General features: G+C 38.9%; 1 protein-coding gene across 4 annotated transcripts in view; it reads right to left on the reverse strand.

Moving 5' to 3' along the window:
- TRAPPC8 (trafficking protein particle complex subunit 8) overlaps positions 1–16,424 on the reverse strand; it is a 51,317-nt gene extending 34,893 nt beyond the window's left edge. Inside the window, exons 1-7 of one of the 4 annotated variants that reach the window (XM_062488658.1) lie at positions 15,167–16,424; positions 9,218–9,412; positions 6,546–6,629; positions 3,703–3,792; positions 2,243–2,417; positions 1,527–1,680; positions 317–395 (exon numbers count right to left, since the gene is read on the reverse strand). In XM_062488658.1, coding sequence (XP_062344642.1) covers positions 317–395; positions 1,527–1,680; positions 2,243–2,417; positions 3,703–3,792; positions 6,546–6,629; positions 9,218–9,412; positions 15,167–15,323 — 934 coding nt within the window. In that variant the 5' untranslated portion in view covers positions 15,324–16,424. Of the gene's footprint in view, positions 1–316; positions 396–1,526; positions 1,681–2,242; positions 2,418–2,752; positions 3,022–3,702; positions 3,793–6,545; positions 6,630–9,217; positions 9,413–14,428 lie in introns of those variants that run through there. The other 3 variants (XM_062488676.1, XM_062488666.1, XM_062488685.1) reach the window with 3 other exon arrangements.
- Positions 16,425–17,514: the final 1,090 nt, after the last annotated feature.

The following is a 17,514-nucleotide window of genomic DNA, read 5'->3' on the forward strand; positions in this document are numbered from 1 at the left end:
AGCAAAGCAATTCACCAGCTGTTCTGCACTATAGATTAATGCTCAGCAGGCAACAGCAGAGCACTGAGTATTGCATCATTCCTGGAATTCTCAAAAAGTTCAGGGAATCTCAAGAAATTCAACATGGGTAAATATGTATAGTTGTGGTTCTCAACTACAGTGCAAAAAAAATCTTCCAGTATGCTGACTAATATTTAGTATTTAGAAAACCATTACTCTAAGTTCTCTAACAAATCATCGGATTAATTACTGCCCAAGACAAAAGACAGTTGTGTAATGCTATAACATCAAGGTTTTCATAAAGTTACAAAAATACCTTTAATTTCACTGTCTGTGCTATCTGATATCAAGTGATCAGTATTCTTGTTTGAAACAGTATAATCTTCATAGGAATCCTGCCAGAAAAGAGGAAAAGCAAGTCAGAACTTCACTCAACCACATTCAAAAATCATTAAACAGTAGCTGTCAACTTCAATAAGTTAACTGAATTACTACAGCAACATTTATTAACATGTATTAACTTCTCTAAGTAGTTTCTGAGGCTTTAAGAAACTCTTACTTTAAAGATTAAAGTTATATTCACCAAATGAACTAAGTACCTTCTAACTTGCTCAACTAGCTTCCCTGACAACCAAAGCAACTCCAACTCTTACACAGCAATGCCTACAGCAGCAAAAATACATTTTCAGAAACAATTCCTGAATAAGATCACACACACAAAGATCTATATTGCACAGTTGACATGGGAGAGAAAAAAAGAAAAATATCTGATTAGTTTATGGTGGGCTATAACTCACTGGTCCTCTTAGCTTATAGAATATGGAATGTTTTGACTTTTCAGTAGCAGCTGATGCCAAGAATGGCTACCTAGAACAGAAGCTAAACAGCTACATTTGGTAACTAAACATGATTCCAGAAACCTTTTAATCATAAGGAGTTATAACTGCAAGTCGTCAAAACCAAACTTAAAGAGTGTTTTTGTTTCTAAAAATACAAAAAACATATACTTATGGCAAACTCAAAACACGCTAAAACTTGCGATCTTAGCAGATGACAGAACAGACTAGACCACAAGAAGTTATCACAAAAACCACACATATTCCCACAAAGCACCACACCCACACTATTTTGTGAAGTACAGAAGACACAGGAAAAAAAAATTAAGACTCAAGAGGACAAATAAAACAAAGGTAGAAAGTTACTATGAACAGGACACTTCTGAGGTTACTTCCTCTTACAGCTCTTAAGGCACAAGCCTATTTGTGTGCTCCTGTCAGTCTATTTCAGATAGTCCAGTATTTCAGTGCTCTTTACTGTGAACTTAAGTAGAATAGAGGACAGTTCCTCCTGAGGACTCATCTTATGCCCTCACAAAAAGTCACAGTTGTGTGAGAAGTGTCTTGACTGCCTATTAGTTCATTCTGTGCTAATTCAGAGACACATACATAACACTACAGTGAAACTTAATGCAACTAAAACGGACTTTCATAAGCACTGTAAAAACTGTTTTTAAAATATTATAATACCTGGTTTTGGATAGTGTTTTTCTGAAGGTACTGACTCCAAGGATCTGGTATCTGTTCGTCTGCTCCTCTATTAGACACCCGAGAATTTATTTTCAGCAAATAGCAACCCTGAGTTCCATATCTCTGTTTCATCTCTTCATAAATGGAGTCAGCTCTGAAACAGTAAAATAACATTTATCCTCTCTTGACATCAAACTAACTTTAAAGCATGTACTGCAACAAGCTATTTTAGACTATTATCCATACTGCTTAAAAGGAAAATTCTCCTATTTTTAAAACAATCCATTTTGCAAGAGTAAAATGGAGAATCTTTGAGAATTAGTTCAGAAAGCTAGCAAAGAAAGCACCTACCCCTAAAGCTAGCAAAGAAAGCACCTACCCCTAAAGCTAGCAAAGAAAGCACCTACCCCTAAAGCTAGCAAAGAAAGCACCTACCCCTAAAGCTAGCAAAGAAAGCACCTACCCCTAAAGCTAGCAAAGAAAGCACCTACCCCTAAAGCTAGCAAAGAAAGCACCTACCCCTAAAGCTAGGACTGATTCATTTCATCTTACATGAACACAAGAAGATGATCTAAAAATAATACTTTCAAATATCTGCCTTGATAATAGCATACTGGCTAATGGATCCTGTTGCGTGTCTAATCTCAACAATTTATCTACAAAAACATTTTGGTTAAAGGGCTCATCTGTAAGCTCACTGAAGACAAATGACCCACCTCTGTTCTTCTCCTGCGCTTACATCATGCAGCAACACATAATATTTGAGCGTGTTTGGTATAAACCACTTAGGATATGAGTATTCACTGCTGTGCTGAATCCTGTGTTGTTCTTGGGACAGCTTCAGGAACTGCTCCACAGGGTCTGGTTCACCAGAAGAAACTACCAGCATACCTGAAATTGTTAAGGACATATACCCAAAGAACAGGGACAACCACTGATCATAGAATAAAATAGGAAGTGTCTAAAATAGAATAGATGAGTACAATACTTAAGCACGGAAAGCATGCTACTGGAAAAGTATGTGTAATTAGAATTTGTTTTATTTATTGAGACTAAGGCCAATCAGTTAACTAACATCTGTAGAATGAGATACAACAGGAGTTTGCTCCAAATCTGACAGTGAATCTAAGTTTAAGCTGCTACACAATAGCTCATTTAAGATTTTAGAGAGACCAGATGCTGATATAGCAAACATGGAGCTGAAATTCATCCCCACTGTATTTTACCTTTTAACTTCCAAAGAGAGTTGGGGCTTTATGTTATCACCTGAACAACAGTGATGACCAGCATTCATAAACACAGCAACATCACCTGAGTAAAAAGCAGAAGTGCTCAGATTTTTACCTTAATGCAACTACATAGTCATTAATAAGGAACATCCTGCTCTGCTACATCAATTCTCCAAATCAAAAGACATTAATTCAGAGAAGCCAGAAAGCAAACTTATACTTTAAATGTTATAAAAATTCTGAAGTCAGAACCAGTATTTTGCAAAGTTAATTCTGCACAAGTGTGGCCATTAACATACCCTTCCACTAAACTGAAATTATAATGTTCAGTATAGAATTAGGAACAGAGCATCATAAAACCCGCAGCATCATAATTACTATAAAGCCAAACAGCAGCTACATCATGAAAGAGTGATTATTTTCAATTTCCCTGTAGACAAGCAAATTGGGCCTAAGCTTTGGTAAAAAAAAAGTGAAGGCATTCAGGCATCATTCCAGTCTTTCCAGACTTCTTTTTGTCCAGCATAGCTCTAAGTTCTGCAAATTTCCAAAACAGTCTCCCTAACCTCCACCACTCCATCTGCTTACAAAAAGCTATTCAAATGCATCCCAAACACACATTCCTCTGTTGTAGATAAGGGACAATCAATAGATACTTAAAGAGATACAGCAGAAAGTATTTTAGGATGATGGAGTTTTGTTTACAGGTATTGGCTTTGAGCTCACTTTGACACAAAGAGTGTGTGGAGAAGGGGAAAAAACTCCAATACGAACAACACAAAAAAATCAGGCCAAACAGCCACAAAGAAAACCATGACACACTTATGAAATCAGTCTGTGTAGTCAGACATGGCAGAAAAATGTATAGGTTTCAAATGATAATTTCAGTGACTCCCATACTACATTTCGTAACAGCCCTGGAGCAGTCTGTAACATTCAAAGGATACATGCAATATAGTGGTTTAAGAATTCGTGATCAGATGCAGGCATGGACTGAAGAAAGCACTCTCTGTAAGACTCAAACCAAGGAGTAGTAGCTGAAATATACAATAAAACAGGATAAATTAGACTACTAAGTGAAGTTTGTTTACCTATTAATGAAAAGGAAGTATGAAAGACTACATCTGAAAGTGAAGCCTGCAAACTCTGACAAGGTTTGCAGGCAGGGGAAGAAGGGGGACCAGCCCAAGGAGAAAGTATTTTAGATGCTAAGTAGGAGAAACAGTAACACTTGAAGCAAATCCTGGGAAATGGAATGGCACCTGAAGCACCAAATTATTCAGCATTATAGGCTCACCTGTATTCAGTCCTTGTTAAACAGACTACTCTTTACCACCCCTTTAAACACCCATACACTTGGCAAAGAAAGAAATACATTCTTCCAACAGTCATTAATTTTCTAGGCTAGGGATGTGAGAACCGACAAAGAAACAAAATTAATTTTTGAGTATGCAGAGAAGCTAAAGATTACCAAAACCTTATGCTGCCTGTTTTCTGCAAGTGTTGACTTGGACTGACAGCAGTCCCCTTCCCATGTCTTGCTATAGTATTTCAGCTGGCAAAGATCCAAGAAGATAAAACCTCAGATCAGAGTTGTGCCACTAATGCCTAGTAATTCTAACCAGCCATGCTCCATGAATCCAACTGGGATTTCATTTTCCTAAAAGTAACAAATCAAAGGAAACCAAGGATGTCTGGGACATAGAAAAAACCTTGTGAACCTAATATTGTCCATTTCTTTCCATTCCAACTATGGGTCAAACAATGAACTATTATTTCTTCTTTTAAGCCTGTTCTATGCCATCTTAATTCTCCAACTCCTTTCCCTTGAGTGGGAAAACAGACCCCAGAACAAAATAAATCCACTTTTAATAACCTGACTTCACACTGATGCAACTAGAATCCAGTGTCATCTCACCTGCAAACTACAAAACAGTAACTAGTAGAGAAAAAAATTATTAAGAAAATCTGAAGGTATTTTCTTCATACGACCCTAATAAACCCACATTGCTAGACTTCAGTAAATAAAAATAAAATAAAAGTAAATAAAAGTTTCTCATGCTTTGTAAAACTCTCAGGCACCCCCTCATGAAAACCAAGCCAAACCACCACCTTGATTTCTTAAGCTAACTTTAGGAGACAGGTTAATTTTTGTGTTGAAATTATCTTGCAGAGCATTCATTTAATTTTGTTTAATCCCACACTGTCAAGCTATCTTAGATTGGCTTCAGACACACAAAAGTCAGGTATACTCACACTTGAATTCACTATTGCAGTCAGCACATGTCACATTAAAAAAAAGCCTAGTAAGAGACAAATTTCCAGCTTTTGATTACAGCCTTTCTAGAAACTGTTCTCTGAGTACTCATCAAGGATATAAAAAGCTCTTGGCTTTACTGAGTCCTACATGCCAACATGCCAACTATTTAAATTAAGGAAAACACAGCTTGTTATTATTAAAAACAAGCCACAAGAAAGTGACTCATACACATTTTTCACAAGTATAACAAGCCTTGGAGTAATATTTGGGTTCAAAGTAAACATTGTTAAACAAGCTAAGGTAAGATTGTCAACCACATTGTACTTTCATGCACTGTTTCCAAATTTTCACTTCTGTTTTACAGCTGAATCACAGCAAAAGAAAAAAATGGCATGTTTTTTAAAATCTGACAGTTACAAACAGAAGTACTACTTCGTTTTGTGAATTGATTTCCCTGCTGTCTTTTTTCATTAAGCCTATTAAAAACCTTGGAAGTGGCCTCAAAGGCAACTGGATTCCCTCTACACAACATTAAAAGGATTTGCTTGAGTATTTTACATGGCTTGTAATCCCTTATCATAGATACTTGATAAACACACACCATACTCTAAACAAAAGCAGTATTTGAAAAAAAAAATTAATATCATGACACGTTACAGCAACGCAGACCAACACTGTCATTTAGGTACCCAGACTGATATGGTTTGCATTTTTCCAGTAAAACATTTCCAATATGCTGGAACAGAACTGAAGTTTTTGGCAAACTTGTTAACATGTTCAGAACTTACTAAGAAAAAGAAAAAGTAATATGTGTACATAACAGCTGAAGAATGCCAACTCTCCTAGGCATTTAGCAGGATCTGAACAGATAATACTGAAAGGATAGCTATTATTAACCAAAGGCATAAACTATATTAATATATAAAACCAAAAAACATCAAAACCTGCCTCTTACAGACCACGATGCAGAGCCTTGAGAGGTCAGTAACCAAGTGGTTTGGTAGCAATGTCAGCTGTAAGTCTCACAAACTACAAAAAATGTATTAGAAAGCTTTTTATTTTTTTAACAGCCATATTCTAGAGAGAATGTCAATATAGCAGAGACATATGTGCTCTAGGTACAGTCAGCACTTGAGATCAAACTTAAAAAGCGCTACTATCCTCTAAGAAAGAAATTCTTGGGAGAAGCAGAAAGTACATTTGAAATACAGCAGAGTGACAGTATACAGTTCCATAGGATCAAACAATCCAGTGTTTTTAACAGCATCAGGTAATTTACCACCACCATCTTTCTTGATTGTATGGAAAGACCAAATGATTTTGATTAACAGTAGAAATGTGATTAAAAGAAAAATTAAAACAACCACCACCAACGATTTTTCAGTTAGGGGAAAAAAAAATGGAGGAACACACATCTACGTCCAGGAAAGTGCTGAACAGTTGTAGCAGATGGTAAGGAAAGGTGGATGGGGCACATGGAAAAGGAGTATAGGGCAATTTGGCAAATCAGCACCAACCACAAAAAAATACCTGAATAAAACGTGGATGTGTTCAATTCCATCAGTGTCTCTTTCCAATTACTGTACCAAGGAACACTAGCTTTAACTGAGCGATCTGATAGAAAAAACATTATATTATTATACTAAAAAGGGTCAGATGCAAACACATTCTCAGCTTTCACACTCTAGTAGCATGAAGTAGAAAAAAAATCTACATCATGCAGGCCCATGAGGGGCATTGAAGAGATTTGACTCCAGCTCACCTTAATCATCAATATTTCAGGCGTCTCAACATTTGACAGTGTACTTTAATGGAAATCAATAGTAATTTCTAGTTCAGCCCCCAACTCCAGGCTCAAACAAAAACGGAAATTCTATTAAGTAGCAAAGATTCAAGTTGTATCTAGATGTTATTTCTATTTTACTACTTGGAATATACTCTAAATCTAAGGCAGTAACTTGTGAGGTCTCCCAGGCTCTAGTACTAGTTAAAAGTAGCCAAATACATTAGCTGCTGAAAGTGGTTGCCCCAACATTCTCTTTTATCTCAATCATATTCCTCCAATGCCTCATGCCAGCATTTATACCATGCAGCCCTTAACAAACATAGCCAGGGAACTGCTCTAGATGAAAACATTATTTTCTTCTCTCTAAAATTATTTAATTCCTTAGTGGGATCATTTTTCTTCACTTTCTACATGCACCAGTACATGGGAGAAGCAGGCATGGCTGAACATAAGTAACTTTTCAGCAACCAAATGAGTCTCAGCACTAGATTATGGAACTGTAAGAATATTAAACAAAATTGTAACGAAGAAGGATTACAAACCATTAAATCAATACAACACAGCAGTTACAAAACTTTCTCAGAAAAAGAGCAGGATTATGACCCCAGTGCCAGAAACAGTCATACCTCAGCTTCTTAAACAATGTTTATCTTTCTTCAAAACAGACTGCACTTGATCATCACTAAAATTAAGGAAATATCTTTTAATATCCTTATCCTAGAAAACTAATTCACTCCCAAAAAAGCACAAATTAAAGAACCAATGGGAGCATTTACCATTTAATTGCTAAATGATTATGTTCTGCAGTCAGGAATTAATGTATCCCTTGGTTTAAATAAAATGCTCTAAGTTAAAAAAAAGCAGATGTCTTAGTAAATACTCATATTCATTTAAGCATAAAGGAACTCTACTTCCTCATATTCTCTTACACTTTAATGGGATACAAGCTCCTCCATCAAGAGCACTGTGAGTGTTTTGTGCTAAACCCCTGAAAAAGGGTTCCACTGAACAACAAAGTTACTACATGAATTTGTCTTTCCATGAGATCTTAAGCAGCTTATACACCTCTGCTCCTGTTAAATAAGCATATACCCAGCCTGAATGGAAATGGGAAGCCAATCACTGAGAGACAAAAGATGGTCAAACATGGTAATTTGTACATCCAAGGATCCAGCGGCAAATATGGAAAACAAAGGAGGTATTTGCTTCTGTAACTACAAAGCATTTATTAGTATAGCCACTATTTTTCTTCCCTTCTTTCAATACCTCACTTTTAAACTAAGGTCATTAGAAACCTCACAGAAAAGTTTCACTGAAACCATTCTGCTTTCTTAGGGTCTTTCCACCTCTAGAATTGAAACAAACTTCTCATCCGAAAAAGAAATTTCATAACAAAGTGAAAATTCACCAATGTGATCTATATACAAGGGCACAGAAATTGAAAAATATGTGCGATTTTCAACATATCTCAAAAACAAGAGGTTTTCAGGCTCAGGCCTTTTGCTTTATAACCAACATGGGACATAAATTAGGTATCAAAGATGCAAGAATTATGCCATTTTTCTATCACCAACATAAAACTTTGTGAGGATTAGTAACTGATGTTGTTGTAGCAAATATTTTTTTTATCAGTCTGTTGCTATAGCAGATCCAAACTCTTCACTGCAGGCTGAACTTTAAATACAATAAATTACGCATGTTTAAATAGGGCAGTGCATACATGCTTTGAACTAAGTACATGCTCAGAGGCTTTCATGGATTAGGATCTTAATTGGGAGGAGTTTAATCTTCTCAGCTCCTAAGATCAGGTCTCATTTAGCATTTTTCACAATGCCTCAGCCCTCAGATCTGAGAAAAAAAAAATTTTTAGAATACTCTAGTCATTTTGACAGTGAAATATGAAGCACAAATTTCACAGAAGAAAAAAATATAAAGACAACAATCAAAGGAGTCACACACCTTTCCTCACAGTCCTTTTTCCTTAAACTTTTTATGACTTTGTAATTAAAAAAAAGAAGCCAGGATAACTAACTTCAAGATAAAGCTATACATTAGTGCCAACACTGGAAGTTCAGATATTTATTCAGCCAAGTGCAACAACTCACTGTATCAGTTTTGTAACAAGAAAATTACACAACCAAAGCATTGGTAATGGCTACATTAAAATAATGATTTAACACAAGCTGGGGAGAACTACAGCATTAGGAAAATTAAAATTATTAATTAAGTTCAACCACTCTTTCAGCATTACATAAAGCCAAAACTATTCAATAAATCCAAAGTTTCAACAAAAGCAATGTCTCAGAACTGATAAATTTTGAATAATTTTAGTACATCCCATGAAGCTGAAATGAAGGCTAGAAACCTCTTGTCTAATTCCAGTTTACCTTATGAAAAATACAGTATCATTACATACCACTGATGTTGAGATCATAATCTCCAGCTGTGATCACATTAGCTACCAGTCCTTCAGCAGGCTGACTGACAGACACAACATCATGCAAAAGTTTCCGAATAGCACCGGGCTGAGGTGGGTGAGTAATGATGTTGTTGACAGCAATCTTCAAATTTTTAATGATGTGAAGCTGATTATTAGGATCTCTCATGTGAACTAAAAAGGAAAAAGAACAGGATTTGTTGAGGAGTATAGCAGACAGTTAAAACAGTTGTTATAAATTAATCTTTTTCCAACAGTTTTTTTTTCTTTGAAATTGTTCCACTAAACTTCTCCATCATCAATTTTAGATCACAGCCCATAATGCTTGACTAACAAAAATAGAGGATTGGGGGAAGGTGGCAACAAGAAATTACTTCATATTCAACATTAGGCTCATCTAGGCAGACTGATTAAAGAACACCATAGGATCTTAGCTAGTAAGAATATCCATTCCACCTAACATAGCATGTGCACATCCTACCTGATGCACTCCCCTCCCTGTGGAAGCTATCAACTTTCACAGAAAAGCCATAGGAATCACATATGGATTTCACACAACACATTATGTTTCAAGGAATCACCAGTTTCCAAGAAACCCTCCCTGCACTAATAAGTAGTATTTAAGAAACCTGACAGGGATAACATAGTATTCATTCATCCAAAAGTAGCATACCCCAAAAGACAGCCTGAGAGAGCTGGGGTTGCCCACCCTGGAGAATGGAGGAGACCTCAGAGCAGCCTTTCAGTACCTAAAGGTGGCTTTCAAGAGAGCTGAAGAAGTGTAAGGGCACATAGTGACAGGACAAGGTGGAATGGTTTAAAACTGAAAGAAGGCAGATTTAGATCAGATATTGGGAAGAAATTACTTGCTGTGAGGATGGTGAGGCACTGGAACAGGTTGCCCAAAAAAGCTGTGGATGCCCCAACACTGGAACAGTCCAAGGCCTGGCTGGACAGGGAGGGATATGAGCAACCTAAGGGTCTAATGGAAAGTGACCCTAACCATGGCAGGGTAAAGTTAAAACTAGATGTTCTTCAAAGTCCCTTTAAACCTAAACCATTCTATGATTTTTAATATTTTAGTTTCCTTTGTAGAACCTTTGTGAAAATTGCTCCCTAAAGCCATCTGTTTTTAAAAACTAGTCACAACGTTTTCAACACTCATTACAATTCTGGGCCTGCTGTGATTTTTCATGCAAATTCACCCTACTTCAAACCACAACTACCACCAAGCAAGCCAGACTGAGTGCGGGCAGGACACACTGACTACGACTGCCCTTATAAGCCAGCTGGTGCTATCATGTGCCACTCAGCACAGCCCTTGACTCCTCTGCATGTTATCTTCACAAACTCCTGTATAGCATATAGAAGGTAGCACAAAGAAAAATTCTTACTGTTTTCTTAATCTTTCAACTAACTACAGGATTCACACCATAAAGGCCTGAAACTGAGCATTCAATCTGCTCCAGCCTGGAAAGCACTCCACGCCCTTTCCACAAGCCTCTTCAGAAGGAACAAGTACACAGCTGAAGTCTGATCATACTAGATGTGTTTACAATCCGTCTTAAATGTTAAAACGCATTTTTAATGTCGTTCAAATGTTGACTGGTGTAGTTCTATCTTCCTCAATCACATATTCACTCCCAAGCTTTACCCAGCACTCAAGCTCATGGGAAAACACTGTAAAGCAGGTTAGAAAACTCATCTTGCCAAAAACAACCTTAAAATGTGCAAGTTTTAGAGCTATAAGTTTCAGATTGAACTTGTACACCATAGGGCTATATCAACACCAGAAAGGGCAATTGTGCTGGCTAAACTTTACTTAGTTCAGCCTTTCTATCAGAAAGCTGAAGAAGTTGTTTTGGATGGGGCTTTTTTAATCTTATCACACTGGTAAATTATCAGCCCTACTGCCATGCAATTACCAAAATTATCAAATGTAAGGGAATTGGCAGGAACAAACAACTAGGAAACTATTTGCCTTCACCAGCACAGCTATAACACTACAACTCATCCTTGTTGTCTGTCCTAAAACATAACAGCCATAACAATGAAGAGCAACCACATTTCCATACAGAAAACAGATGACATCTCTGGCAGATGTTTAATGTTAAGGACTGAAATAACAAATGTACTTGGAATCCGAAAAAAAGTGCTTGTCTTAATAAAAAAAAAAAAAGTCTAGAGTTATACATTTGCTTCAAATGTTTATAAGGTCATTTCAGAAAGTATTTTGCCAAAAGTGACAGCAGTAGCATGTATTAGAACAGGACCTTTCTCATCAGAAGTTGAAAACAACCAGATGCTAAGATACACATGAACAAGGAATCCCTAACATCACACTAATCTCGAATAAGCACAGTGTTCCCATTATAGTTCCTTACATCTCACACATATTTAAGGCTTATAATCAGAAACTTATCAGAAGTTATTTTTTCTTTAAGGTCAAACCCTTTGGTTTAAAAGTAACCAATGCTACCTTAAAGTGATACTTGCTAATTGAGAAGTACACTGTAATTCTTCCTCCTACAAAGACAGTTCATAAAGTATTTTTAAAGATTCTTAAAAACAGGATCCTATTTTAAAGAAAACTTATCTATATACTCAATAGATGTCTACCAATATATACAATGGATACACTTGCTAAATCAGGCATCAGTTGTTACTAACAAAACAGTTAAGAAGGACAACCTCTATGAGAATAAATATGAAGGTAGAAAATCCTCAGTGTACTTTTGGTTTCCTTTATTAAAGGAAGTTGAAAGTTTGGGGAGGTAAAGTCAAGACTTATGGGGATAGTAAAGCTGTCCTTTCACTTTTTTAAACATTTCTCCTTCACCAAGAGGAAGTGACTTACTAACAAAAGTTAAAAATTACAGGCTAAAAACTACAGGACAGAGCACCCTGAATCCGTGCTCAGGACACTACCATTGCAGTTTACTGAGTACTGCAAGGGTATTTTTGGCTACACCCACATGAGCAAGTGACTGATATGCCAAAGTTGATGAGTGAATTAAATATTGATTTGTGCAAAGGGTGGTCCTGCTACATCTACATTACATATGTTTGGGGGGTTCTACTTGAAATTAGATAGAATCTGGCCTTCCTGGATTGAGCAACCTCAACAGTGTGTGGTTTTACACTACCTGAAGAATCATACTGTGTTCTGGTCCTTCAGCTCTGTTAGCACATGAAGGATGACTGCTAAGTGCATACTAGAGAGCTCAGCTTAGTTCCTGTTTATCAGAATTACTTTGCACATATATCAGCAGATTAATTTTGTAATTTCACTGCTTCTCTAAGCAATAAGGCTGATGAACACACAGCCTTCAGCTGCTTCATAAGGCACGTAATTGCTAATTTCTGACAAAAATATGTATTGTAACAGGACCCTAAAAACGCAGTAAAAATCCATTACTAAGCTTTTCAAGTTACAGAAGAATTCAAGAAGCAATGCACATACTTTAAACTTTCACATAAGGGACAGCTTATTTCTAAAGGGATGAAATACCAATCAATCCAATTTTATGTTACAAATTCACTAAGTAAATAGAGACAGATTAATTTAAAATGGACAGCATTTCACACACCCTTAAGAAAAACTGTGCTTAGAAAGGAAGACACCAAAACAGAATTACAGAATCATTATTGTTGTAAGGGATCACTGGAGATCATCTACTCCAACCTCCCTGCCAAGGCAGGATCACCCCAAGCAGGTAACAGGAACTGCCTGGGCAGGTTTGGAATGTCTCCAGAGAGGGAAACTCCACAACCTCCCCAGGCAGCCTGTTCCAGTGCTCTGACACCCACAATGGAAATAAACTATTCCTCATGCTGAAACAGAACTTCTTGTATTTTAGCTTATGGCCACTGCTCCTCACAGAATCACAGAATAGTTATCACCATAACATCATAATCATATTGTCTTGGTTTTAGTTTTAACAGTAATTAACCAATTAATATAAAAGTTGAGATTTGCCAATTTTAGTATACTTATTTTTTGCTGAGATAGGAGCAAAAGCAAGGCAGGCATAAAGTTTAAAGTGTGTAAAGGAAAACTTTATTAACAACATAAATAATAAATTCAGAATAAAACCTTCAGACCACCCCTCCCTCCTTTTCCTGCACTTGCTTCTTTTTTTTTTTAAACAACAACAACATACAGAAACACCAAATCTTCCAATTGGTTTCTCAAGCTGTTAACAACTAAACCAGCCTTCAATTGGTTCCATCAACTTACAAAACAAGTTCTCAAGGAGAACACTTTCCGTGGATGCTCTTTTCCTAAATATCAACTAATGCAAAACCAGCACACATACATATGAGAATAATAATATTACAACCATAAGGAGTAAAACACACAGTATGTCATATACACACAATCTGCCACACCACAATCAGATTATTTAATCATGTCTTTCTTCCTCTCTATCCTTACCCTCACACATGCTGCTTCTAACACAAGAACTTACAGTCAGCATGCAGTAACATTTTTTCCAGGGAGCAGGAAGAGGAAGTCACTCTTAGAGTGAGGCTCCTGGCCTGCTGGATCAGAATACATGGAGAGTACAAAATCCACTGTACCAAGTTTTACTCAGGGAACATCGTGGATAATTCAGGTTTGCAAATTCCTTAACTGGCACAATAATTGGACCAAAATAGCTGCAACTGAGTGAATTAATTAACCTTCCAAGTAAATGCTTCATTTTGAATACTCTACCTGGCTTTGTTTGCTAGATGCATTTTGAGAGCCTTTCACTAAAAGAGAAATCATTAACTTCAGAACTCTAAAGATGTGAGCATCTCCATTTATTATTTTTATCTCTGCTGCATTCTCACATAGTTTATGAGCAAAATAACATGAAAAACACTTATAAACAAGTTACAGTTGGTAAGTTACAAAGACTCACCTGAAAGTAAAGGGAGATTTTTAACACAAAGTAGCTTTTAAGCTGTTGCCATTTTTAAAGGGAGAAATACAAAAATCTAACGAGAATAACAGTGTAAGCTTCATTTTCTTGCACTCTTTCCTCAGCACATGACACGCAGAGGCTGCAGTGGGAGCTACATGTCTGTCAGAAACCAAATCTGACAAATGTCATTGCATCACTATTCTGACAAGCAGTTCTTTGCAAACTGCTGTCCCTGCACACTATCGTAATGAGCAGCTGCTTGAAAAGCATAGCTTACCCAAATTAAAAACAAATGCCGGAGAGAAAGTTAAAGCATCGCAGCTAAAAAATGCTATTCTTTCTCTTAGGGGGGTCAATCTTCAGTTTTCCTGCTGCTTCACATAGTCATTTTACCGATGCCACATAAGCAGCTCGATTCCCACTTCTTCGCACAGGTCTTACTCACACAAACGTCAACAACAACAAAAAAAAAACATACTGAATAAAGGTACAGGCGAGAACAAGGAAAGCCCCGCATCTGAAATTACAATTAATGTTTCTGAAAGACTGGCCGTACTTCAACGCCTAGCTACCCACAAGCGTGAAATTCAGTAGAGTCTACAGCAAGAGTCAGGTACAAGTACTAGGGAGGTAACAGCAAAGTGGTTATAATGGAAGACAGAAATCGGTCTGGAAGAGCTGAATTTATAGGCACCTTCCTCTTCAGCCGTGGGATATCTCCTGGAGACGCGAAACTTCCCAGGTCCCGCAGACCGAATGAAATCAAGCTGACTTATCAGCTGTCACCTGCGACAACCCCGGCAAACGCGTTTCTCCGCCAAGCCTGCCACGGCTCCAGGTGACACCCACCCGGGCGGCCGCGGCCGAGGCGCTCGAAGGGGTGTCGGGCCCGTCCCGCCGGCGCAGCCCCGATGGGCACAGCCCTGCGGGACCCCCGGAGGCCGCGGGCGGAAGGGAGCGGCGCCGCCGCCTCCCCCGCCCCGTGTAAACAACGCGCTCCGCTCCCGGCACCGACCTTCCGAGGTGAGGCGGCAGAAAGGCCTGACCAGCTCGGCGAAGCTGAGGTTGTTCCTGCGGGTGAGCCGCTCCGCCTCCTCGCTGCACAGCGCGGCCACCAAGGGCACGAACGAGTCCTGGATGAACTCCTGCACCGACTGCACGCACTGGGCCATGGCCGCCGCCGCCGCCGCTCGGGTCCGCCCGAGACGGGCCCGCCACCTTTCTCCGCAATTCCCCGGATTATTTGCTCCTTCCTTCCCTGGCCGGTGCCTGTCCGCGGCTCCCGCCCGGGCCCCACTCAGCGCCCGCCGAGCGCCGCCATGTTGCGCCTCAGCCGAGACCCTTGGGGAGCGCCCGCTCCCGGTGGCCCCCGCGCCCGCTCATGTGATTGGCCAAAGGGGCGGCGCCCGGCTGGGGGAGGCGACGGTGGCCGGACGGAGGGGGAGAGGGTGGTGTACACCCCTAACCCCCCCCTCCCCGGAGCGGACAGTTGGTGCGGTCCGGGAGGGTGGGGGCGCGGGGCCCTGGGATATTCCAGGGGGATTCCTGGCGCCGGGAAGAGGGCTTGACCGCCGAACGGGAAAAGCGTCGCTGTCGGATTTATTTAAAACAAACAAACAAACAAATAGCTGAAAAAACCCCGACACAAAGCGCCAAAATGGCCCCAAAACGAAAAAAAAAAAAAAAAAAAGGAAAAATGCGTCCCAAAACAACAAAAAGCGCCAGAATAACCACGAAACAAATCAAAACAAGAAAATTCAAAAAGACCCAACAATGAAGGGCCAAAATGACCCCAAAACAAAACGGGGGGGGGGGGGGGGGGGGAAACTTAAAATCAAGAATAAAAATCCAAAATAAAAAAGCCCCAAAGCAATAATCATAAAAACACAAAAATAACTCCAAAGCAAGACGAGAAAAAGACGAAGAACAGCAACAAAAAAGCGCCACAATTGCAACACCCACCCCCCGAAAAAAAAGGGGGGAAGGAGAAAGCAAAAACAACCACAGAAGGCGAAAGAAGCATACTGAAATAACCGCAAAATAAAAACCTCACGCACGACTAAAACTAAGCACACCTAAAACTCGTGAATGGTTAGCCATAAACTAAAACACAAGTTCTTCAGCATGAGGAAGAGCTTCTTTCCACAAGGGTGGCAGAGCACTGGACCAGGTGCCCAGGGAGGTAATGGAGTTTCCCTCTCTGGAGACATTCAAAACCCACCTGGACACATTCCTGTGTCACCTGCTCCAGGGCACCCTGCCTTGGCAGGGGGGGTTGCATTACATGATCTCCAGAGCCCCCTTCCAACCCTACCAATTCTGAGATCCTGTTAAAAAGTAAGATGTGTCAATGCCCAGTTGTATGCAGAATGTTCAAACTGGGCAAAATATTTCTTTTTTTCTTTTTTTTTTTTTTTTTTTTGTAAAGTAACCCAAATAAAACCAACAAAAACCCCCACAAAACCTCCCAGAATGGTTAACTGAGGTTTGCAGTCTCCCTTGCTGGAGATACTCAAGAACTGTCTGGACACAATCCTGTGCCATGTGCTTTAGGATGACCCTACTTGAACAGGAAGGTTGGACCAGATGGCCACAGTGGTCCCTCCAAACCTGACCCATTCTGTGATTCAGCTTAAAATTGAGTTGTTTGAGTGTTCTCTGGCAGAGCTGCCACTGCTCAGTTGTATGTATGAAATTCAAATGGAGTGAAATAGCTCCATTTTTTTTTTTTTTAGATTTGCTTCTTAAAGCAACAAATTGTCACCTGAATAAGGAAGTCATGCACAATAAGGAAACAATAATGATTATCCATGATGAAATAAGTAATTCTGAACATGTTATTTACAAAAAAGGAGTACTGTAGTAGGGCTGATTTTTAACACTTTGCCAGGGACAGTCCTTCGGACAGGGCTTATAAACATCACAAAAAAGCCCATCCTCTGTGAATGAAAAAGTAGTTTTTAATGTAGACAGTAAGAAAAAAAAAAACATCTAATAGGCCATACAAGTTGCTGTTCAGGACTGAATGAACAGTCCTGTTGTTGTTCAGGATTGGGTTCTGGGAATGCTATCTGAAAGCTACTAAATATTGCAGAAAAACAGGTTTTTTTGCTTTGATAGATTATTAGAACAAGAGGAAGACCAACTTCCACAATATTTATGGTTTATCCATATTTGGAAATTCCCCAGAGCTATTCCAAAATCATAATTTCACACATACTTTAAACTAGGGCCTCCATATGGATGCTTTGGGATAACGGTGCTTCTCTCCCATTCCTCTTGATCCTTTACTTCTGAACACTAGATGAGTTCTATCCAGTAGAGTGAAGGGGATCTGAAATCCCAATCCAGTGCACACATGAC

The sequence above is a fragment of the Cinclus cinclus genome, chromosome 1 (genome assembly GCF_963662255.1).
Source record: "Cinclus cinclus chromosome 1, bCinCin1.1, whole genome shotgun sequence".
In the NCBI taxonomy this organism is placed as follows: domain Eukaryota; kingdom Metazoa; phylum Chordata; class Aves; order Passeriformes; family Cinclidae; genus Cinclus; species Cinclus cinclus.